Genomic DNA, 9,674 nt, shown 5'->3' on the forward strand with positions numbered 1-9,674 from the left:
TCAAATGGATGCGTCAATCCTGGGTGGCTTCACGCTGCTATTTTTAGGCTGGGGGAACCAATAAGCATGTGTCTGCAGAGCCTGAGAATACCAGCCCCCAGCTGTCGGGATTTATATTGGCTGGGTATTAAAATAGGGGGGACCACACACCGTTTTTTTTTATTAATAAATTAATAATTGAATTAATAATTAAAAAAAAGCCGCATGCAGTTCCTCTTATTTTGATACACCGCTAAGATAATAGCACGGCTGGGGCTGTAGTCTGTAGAAAAATCAAAAAAACTCACCAACAAAAAAGCCACCAGCCAACTCAGGTCAAAAATGGCAAATGCACTAGCAGGATGCAGCCGGCCCCCCATGATAAAAGGTATGGGTAACACAGGTGCAGAATACCGATGAGACAGCTACTCTCAACTTACCAAGCCATGGAGGGGGTGGCTGCTGGTATTAAACTTGCACACTAATAGGTTTTAACATAGGGCACCAGTCACACAGATATGTGCAATGCACAATCCTCATGCTTACGAGTCCCTACACTATATTCAAATTGATTCACCGTGAGCCGGACACTGTGCATTGCACATATCTGTGTGACTGGTGCCCTATGTTAAAACCTATTAGTGTGCAAGTTTAATACCAGCAGCCACCCCCTCCATGGCTTGGTAGGTTGAGAGTAGCTGTCTCATCGGTATTCTGCACCTGTGTTACCCATACCTTTTATCATGGGGGGCCGGCTGCATCCTGCTAGTGCATTTGCCATTTTTGACCTGAGTTGGCTGGTGGCTTTTTTTGTGGTGAGTTTTTTTGATTTTTCTTCTTTGAAATTCTGTCCTTTTCGGTGAATCTCACTGTAGTCTGTAGCCAAAATTTGTATCTGTGCTGGGTATCATAATATGGGGGGACCCTATGACAATTTTTTGGGGCCAGGGAAAGCAGTGGATATGTATTAGGGTATGTGCGCACGTTGCTTTTTACCTGCTTTTTACCTGCTTTTTTGCTGCTTTGGGTTTCTTGTTCACACTATGTTGTTCAAAATGCTGCCTTTTTGTGGCAGAACTTTGGTCAAAAACTCAGCTTTTCAAAGAAGCAACATGTCAATTGTTTTTGCCATTTGGGTTTTGCACTGCAAAGCTGAGTTTTTGACCAAAGTTCTGCCACAAAAAGGCAGCATTTTGAACAACATAGTGTGAACAAGAAACCCAAATTCCCATAGACTTTGCTTGAATAGAAGAACACATCCATTTTGGCATTAAACAGCGCAGAAGAAAAAGCAGCAAAAAAGCAGGTAAAAAGCAGGTAAAAAGCAACGTGCGCACATACCCTGAGGCTAATGAGTGGCCCCGGAAGCAGAATGAGTGGCCGCGGGAGCACTTATTAAAGCCGTGCCGTTGACTCGGTAGTAACTATAGTAACTATAACACATGCGCTCATACCCCTTTTTACCAGCATTTCTAAGCGCCAGATTCTGGTCCCATAGACTCATATGGGGACTGCCATCCGACCAGATACCAAAAATCAATCCCTGGCCGGAACCGTGGTTTTTTTGAAACCCAGTTAAACCTGCTGACCCCCGGTATCTATGAATAAGCCCATCACTGGTGAAAAACGCAGGGAAAAAAAGCGAACTGACATGCTGCAGTTTTGTGATCATCACGAAACTACAGAGATAAAAAAAAAAGCAACGTGCACAGAGCAAAACTGAAATCTCTTAGACTTTGCTGGGAAGGAAACGCATGCAAACTTCACCCAAAAAGGCGGTAAAAAACACAGTGTGTGCATGGGGCCTTACACTCACCCTCTGGTGTTTTTACCTTTTATCAGCAGCACTCCAGTCAGTATCACGCAGTTTGTGACCTGCTGGATAATTGTTTCATGGAGCATGCTGGAGGTTACTCTTCAATGTTAGTCTATGAAAGCCTCATTCGGGCTCTCATAGACTTGCATTGAGAGCTTGTGACATAACTTGTGACTTACGGATAGTCAAAAGTTGTAGTCATGATGTGGCACCGCAGGACCAGAGTGCGGCCGATAAAAGGGGAAATCACAAGAGGGTGGCTATTAGACCAGGAGCAAGGACCTTAGATTAAAAGCACCACTCCCAACGGTGAAAGATAAAACACTGGAGTGATGCTTTAAGAATTTTATGTGCAAAGGTTCAAATAATGTTTCTCAGTTTTAAAGGGGTTCATCCAAAAAATTGTACTTACAGAACAGTCAGCCGATCTTTTACATAACACAAGTCAAATATATGGACCATCTTCGGAGAAAAAAAAAAGACTACTTCTTTAGTAAAAATTACCTTACTACATTTATGTGTGACATTATATCATTTAACATGTCTCTGGACTCTTTTTATTAATTTCTATTATTTATTCAGTGCCAACTTTTTATGCAACAGTGTACAGAGATTGTCATTACTCCCTGACATCCCAGCTGTACACTGAGCTGTGCCAAAATACAGGGAGGTGAAGTCTGTAGAAATGGACCGAATCTGGCTCCTGTTATAAATATTGCATAATTATATTATTATCTTTCATAGCAATTTCGTAGTAGTGGTTTAGAAATGTTAATATGAATACATTTTATTTCAATCCACAGCCCTTGTTAAAAAAAAGATAATGATAGTGATAACCAGGATGATCTAGTGGAGCCATGATGTTACCATTTTATTATAAATTGGTTATTGCTATTTATTGGCCATTTATGAAGTAGTAGCAGCTGGAGGCGCAACATTGGCTTACAGACTCCACTGTCGCTGTAAATAGGCATTTTCCTTCAAAAGTTGTTTAGTTGAACGCTTGGAAACTAAATACTGCTTCCCTACCTGCCTTCTGCTAGCCATTCTACGTATCTCCCCACCCCAGGATGCTCATAAAAATTGGGACCCAGGTGCGTGTACAGCCTGTCCCCGCAGTCCCGGAAATATAATTGATGTAAGGCTAGGATATATGGTAATTCCATAACTCTTGTCTGTCTGAAGAATTACTGTGAATCTTGGCCTCCCAGCAAGGTTTCCATCAAGCCAGAGAGAAATTGTCCTATCTACTTAATTAACTTTGTCACCTTACCATTTGACTGTGGACAGAGTACCCTGCCTCAGACTGCTACTCTGAATAAGTTGGCACAGGCGCTTCTTGACATTTTCACTGAATATTAAAGTGGATGTCCAATGAACATTTGTTCTACTTGTGATTTTAATAGTTCTAAGCACAGAAAAAATACCCACTGATTTATCCGATAACATACTCAGTCTAGGGAACCTGGCACTCCTCCACAGCACTACAGAATAGTGGTGCTAGTTAGTGACATTACCAACCTCTGCTTGCCTCTCATAACACCTTGTGATACAGGTAAAATTAATCTTTGTCCTGTGTTAGCCAGTAGAGATAGTTAGCCATTAAAAAGGTATCAACTACTGAGGACTCTCAGTTCTTTTAAACATTTTTTAATGCACCTTGTGGACATCTGCACAGTCTAAAGGCCTTTTTACACACTGCAACATCGCTAGCGATATCGCTGTAACGTCACTAGTTTTATGACATAATAGCGACCTCCCCAGCGACATTGCAGTGTGTGACACGCATCAGCGACCTGGCCCCCGCTGTGAGGTTGCTGATCGCTACAAATCTTTCAGTAACGTTTTTGGTCCTTTATTTCCTGCTGTGCACCATGCATCGGTGTGTTTGACACCGTTACAACGACATCGTTAGCGACTTAGAACCCAGCCCGTAGATGTGCTATAGCATTCCCTTTCCCGCCCCCTTACCTCCGATTGGTGGTCGCTGTTGCATTCTGATTGGGTGGCTTTCACTGAAAAGAAGGCAACTTTAGCGCTTCCGTCCTTTGTTTCAAAGCTACCTAGTTCCTGAGCCTGCTGGCTTGCGGATCATTAGAGAGTTCTCCAGTCTTCAATACTATAAAGCCTATACGGTAAGCATCATTTGATTGAGACTATATTGATGCTGTATAGATAAACCAGTGTGGAGTCGCTGCACAGAGAACTCTACAAAGATCCGCTAAGCAACAGAAGCTCAGGAACAAAGGATATACAAGCGCGACTTTTGCCAATCTTTCCAAGCTCGGGGTCGCCAATAAGAACGCACTAGCGATCACCAATCGGAGCTGAGGGGGGCGTGTAAAAAGGACACCTAGGTGGCTTCAGCACCAAATACCACGCCCCTAACATAGGTTTGAATCGTAAAATAGCTGCTGTGTGACACGTCCCTAATGACCAGCGAGGTCGTTCTTCAGGTCCATATCGCTGCTGCATCGTTGGCCAGATCTGCCTGTTTGACAGCTCACCAGCGACTGTTTAGAGACTTTCCAGCGATCCCGGCCAGGTCTGGATCGCTGGTGGGATCACTAGAAAGTCTCAGTGTGTAAAGGGGCCTTAAGATTGCAGTTGTAGACTACTGTCTCCCGCTGTAGTCCACAATGAGAGGTGCTAATCTGATGTTTAGACTTGTAATAGGTTTAGAAAACATTCAGCATCTAATGATTTAAAATTCCAAGATCTTTATTGTAAATACATTAGAGATTAGCAAAAGATTTGCAGTTCCGAGTCCCGAACTCTGTTGGAACCGGATTTCACTTTCGGTATTTTTGGCCTAGAATCTCCTGGCACCTCTGTCACTTCTTAGGTCTGAAAAAATCAAGGTGGATCTTTTTGATCATCTCTAAAATCCATATTAAAAAACATGTCTACCTGACGCATTTTGAGTCCTTAACACCTCCCCAATTCACATTAGATAGCCATGAACAGATCGTTCAACTAGCAGCTATATTGCCAGACTCTTCCATACACATGAGTGCTTGCACTGCTGAATGCTTCTGTGTTTTCTTCAAGACAGCCACTGCCAGACATCTCTTGCAGAGGTTTATATTTTAGAGAACAAATAGATCGGAAGTCCTAATATGGACATGCAGGATCCTTATCTTCCCCGACGTTATCTATCTGGGAAGAATCAAGGCCCCATACACATTAGCCTGTTATCCGAACCGATATTGGCGAGTTTGGCTAGCAGTAGTCTAATGTGTATGGTGGCTTTCACTATTATTTTCCATGAATCGATTGTGTTTTCAATTATGAGACCCTTATTTGTAGACATATAGTCTATGAGTAAGGGTCTTAATTTTCAAAATGCAAAAAATGGAGGTTCTTTTTAATATGGATTTACAATAAAGATCTTGGAATCCCAAATCATAAAGTGTTGGCTGTTTCTTAAAGCTACTACTACTAGTCTTGGAATCACTTGGAGACATGTAAGCTGGATCTGAGCACCCTTTCTCTGAAGGTTCACAAGCTGTATTACAGCAGGAGATGCTTCACATGAAGGTGGTTGAGCTGTGTAATATATTTACCATAGCAATCTGAAATGCAAGTGAAATCCGTCATGTACTGTAGAACACTATCTTAATGATTGCAGAATAACTTCTGCAATACTGTATGGGAGTGCAGACCTGAGAATTTACTTCAAAACCAAAGACCTTTTAGTAGAAGCGCAGTGTGTAGATACACATTCACACTGTGGCTATTAACAGACAAAAACTAGAATTAAAACAATGTGAAAATACCATTGCAGTAAGTAAAGCACCAAGGTGAATGGCTTCTCAAGTGCAAAAGCTGGAATTATGGGCATGAAAATACATAGCATCATATGCCATTCCTCTTTTTGAATGAATGACTGCTGCAAAGTAAACCATGCATTTGAACAGGAGCTGATCTGCAGTTCCCAGGATCGGCCACTAAACAGTGTATGGCGCTGTGGTGTTCTGCTCTGTACATCGCTAACAGCCAGGGCTGATTGGTGGGTGTGCCAAATATCCCACCCACACAGATCTGATATTGATAACCTACATGAAGGATAAGTAACCTGTTAGTGGAAAGCCCCTTTAACAAAATGTGTGAAATGCAGAAATCTTTAGAAAATAAGTAATTTCTCTTTTGTTTGTCAGTTTGCGAGTGAACTTGGACATGGGGAAGGCTGCTTATGGCTGGATGATTATGAGAGACGAGAACATACCCGGCACAGTGGTGAGAACCAGCACTATTCCTGAAGAGTTGGGACGCTTAGTGTATTTACTTACAGACAAAACAGGTAATTCAGATTCTCCCACCAGCCTATGTTCATATTACAATTTTAGGATCAATTCTGATGATTTTGATTACAGGGTGATATAGTGATGTAAAGTATTCAAAAAGCTATTACAAAACCAGGAGAAGGACAATCAGCAGGTAAATGTCTAATATTTGATAACCTAGAGGATCAAACATGAAGAAACATGCTGTACAAGGCTGTCAGCAATATTGTTGTAGGTCCCAATTCATGTACATAAGGATAACATAACACATTTACACATTATTCACTTTTAGCTGTGTCAGCATTACTCATCTATTATTCAGTTGTGGTAACTATTTCATGAATTTGGATTTACTTCGCCTCCAATATGTAACACGATTATGAAAGCATTCGTGCAGTCACAGTCGTCGGCTCCTCATACTCACACAATAAGTCTTACTATTATAAATCTATTACTTAGGACCTTCTATAACTTTATCAGTACTGCTTAAATGGATGATTGATGTTAGCCCGACAATTGTATTTATTAATATTATTTATTTAAAGTGTCATTAAAGTGAATCTGTCAGCCTAATTTGCTGTTTGAGTCCAGTGGGCTGTGATTGTCAGGCAGCTGTGTATGCACATAGACACTGTAGTCTATCAGGTACTGTAGAAAGGGACATGGGTAGAGATGAGCAGACCCGAACTATAAAGTTTGGTATTCGTACTGAACACAGATTTTACGAAAAAATCAGTGTTCGAATTCAGAGTTCAGGTGATTTATGTAAGCAAACCCCTCTGCTCAGGTACGATCAGTGCTTGGCTCAGTGCGAGCTCTTGCAGTGTTTTAATGGCTCGCAGTGGGGCTAAAATCAGCATTTTTAGATGCAGTGTGTACAACTCCTCCTACCTTCACCCAGAACTGCTCTGCTTATGGCTGGCTGTATGTGGGCAGAGAGCCGAGCTGCCAATCCGTGACTTCGAATGAAATTTGGGTTGAATCTGTGTCCAGAACAGATTTTTTATCTTAAAGGGAACCTGTGACCAATTTTTTAAATATTAAACTAAAAGTATAACCTTCTGCAGCTCCTGGGCTGCATTCTATGAAGGTGCACCCTGACTCCCCTTGCAGACCCCAAGATTAACTTATAAAAGCTGACCGCCACGTATGCTAATTACTTGTATGACTCAGATGGGTGTGCTCTTTTTCGGGTCCTGTCCTGCCGCTGTTCGCCGTCCTCCTTTCTTGATTGACGTGATGACGCCTCCGTCATCTTCCCCGTTGCTCTTTCAGATCTCGTGCCTGTGCAGTCATGTCCACTTGCGCAGGCACAGTTCGCTCTGCCATATCTCGGGCAAAGCAGAAAACATAGCTGCCCTCGCGCGCACCAATGAGCTATTTGCGCAGGCGTGAGATTATGGTCGCCGCTGTGCATGGCGTCACTGTGTCATCCTTGTACCCGACCTAATCTTCGTGCCTGCACATTTAACTAACTGGCGCGCGCAAGGGCACCTATGTTTTCTGCTCTGCCCACTATATGGCAGAGCGAACTGGGCCTGCGCGAGCGGACATAACTGCACAGGCACGAGATTTGAAAGAGCAATGGGGATAATGACGGAGGCATCATCATGTCAATCAAGAAAGGAGGACAGCGAACAGCGGCAGGAGGAAAAAGAGCACACCCATTTGAGCCAAACAGGTAATTAGCATACGTGGCGGTCAACTTTTATAAAGTTAGTTTTGGGGTCTGTAAGGGGAGTCAGGGAACAAGGTGCTCCTTCCTAGAATGCAGCCCAGGAGCTGCAGAAGGTGATACTTTTAGTTTAATAGTGAAAAAAATGGTAACAGATTCCCTTTAAGTCTGGCTGAACCCGCAGAACACAAATTTCCACGGATCTGATCGTCTCTACACATAGCCAGTGATCCAAAATAAATAAGTCCCTCAGCTTTTTTCCAAGTTAAAAGAGAAACTTTATTCCAGCATATTTTTAAAAAATTATAAAGTTTCAAGTATTGTCCAATGTGAAAATGTCCTTTAACTACGCATTTCAAACTGTGACCCAGTTCTTCTTCTTCATAGCAGTTATGACAAAACCATTCCCCATTTAAATAGCATATGTAGCTTCACTTCAGAATGAGAAACTTACAATCTATGCTAAAATGAAAGACGTACCTAATTACTTACTCTCTTAAGGCCCTGTGCGCACTAGCCGGATTTTCCCGCGGATTTCCCGCATGTTTCGCTTCAGAAAATGTTCTTAACCTTTCTGCAGTGATTCACCAGCAAATCCAATGGGAAAAACAAAATGATGTGCGCACTAGGCTGATTTTGACAGCTGCACGTTTTGCAGCGGGATTCCCGCAGCAAAAACAATTGCATGTCACTTCTTTTCCGCAGGTAACGGCGTTATTCACTCCATTGACTGTAATGTAATCGTGAAATCCCGCAGGGAATAACGCAGGTAGCAAATTCTGTGTGTTTCATTGCGTTTTCCTGCGTTATTCCCTGCGGTATTTCGCGTTTTTCGGGACATAATGTTCTTCACTGCCTGCGTTTTGCAGGGAACTGATGTCATTATGACAGGAAGAGGAAGCTGAGCAGAGAGTAAACTCACACATCATGGAAGTCTTTCAGAGCCTGCGAAATTTTCTTAAGAAAATTCCATTTTCTAGTGTGCACAAGGCCTAAAGGTGAAACAACATACTACTAAAAAGAACCACAAATGTTTTTGTCAAAAATGACAGCTGTCATCAAGCCCTGGATTAGTAATGTGAGGAATGAAAAGAAATAAAACAAAAACAGCGACAAAATCCTATATATGAAATTAAAAATACACCCTCTGTCACCCCTTTACTAACCCCAAAAACACCCTTGCAGATCCAACGTAATTCATATGAAGTCCCACAACGATCCAGTCTCCGGGAATTACTGACAGTCGACGAGGGACCTAGTTGTGAGCAGGTGTCATTACTCAGTTCACCTGAGGTCACACCTGGGCTCCACCAGGCTCCACCACTGCCCTTAGTGAAAGTGATGCCGGACTGTCGGATTGTTAGTCACGGGAGTGACCCACAGTCTGACAGAACTTTCAGAGAGGGCAACGGAGGTGCCCAGGTGTGATATCCGGTCACATGCCCATCCAGTCAGGTGCGCTAATGAATTACATATGTCATTTGTCCAATGTTCTGGACATGCTTGATGTTTAATGATGATGTGCTGATTATTACTATAACCCTTGTACTACGAAATGCAGATTGGTGCAACCAAATGAACATAAAAGAAGAAATAACAAAACTTTCTAAATTAATAGCAAAGAATGTCATGTTTTTGTAAAAGTAAAGCAATTATTAAAACATCGTCTGGACTAAAAGTTCCCACTTTACCAAAATGATTTAGAATTAGTTTTTGCTTCTGCGGAGCATTACACTTCTTCTGTAATTGCAAGGTAGCCCTTTGTATGATTGCAAATTGGGATTGTGCTTCATCAATAAGCTTTTTGACATGGGGCGTCCATCACATTGGTTGTCTCATTTGCCACTGCAGAACGGAGAACGAAGTATCTCAATAATTGCATTATAGTTTCCTTATTGTAGGACAAGAAAGCAACATG

General features: G+C 42.2%; 1 protein-coding gene across 2 annotated transcripts in view; it reads left to right on the forward strand.

Moving 5' to 3' along the window:
* Window positions 1–9,674, forward strand: part of ATP9B (ATPase phospholipid transporting 9B (putative)) — a 441,649-nt gene that overhangs the window by 293,330 nt on the left and 138,645 nt on the right. For both annotated transcript variants that reach the window (XM_075314650.1, XM_075314649.1), the window contains exon 13: window positions 5,956–6,098. In XM_075314650.1, the coding sequence (XP_075170765.1) occupies window positions 5,956–6,098 (143 nt within the window). The remainder of the gene's footprint in view (window positions 1–5,955; window positions 6,099–9,674) is intronic.

The sequence above is a fragment of the Anomaloglossus baeobatrachus genome, chromosome 6 (assembly GCF_048569485.1).
Source record: "Anomaloglossus baeobatrachus isolate aAnoBae1 chromosome 6, aAnoBae1.hap1, whole genome shotgun sequence".
Lineage (NCBI taxonomy): Eukaryota > Metazoa > Chordata > Amphibia > Anura > Aromobatidae > Anomaloglossus > Anomaloglossus baeobatrachus.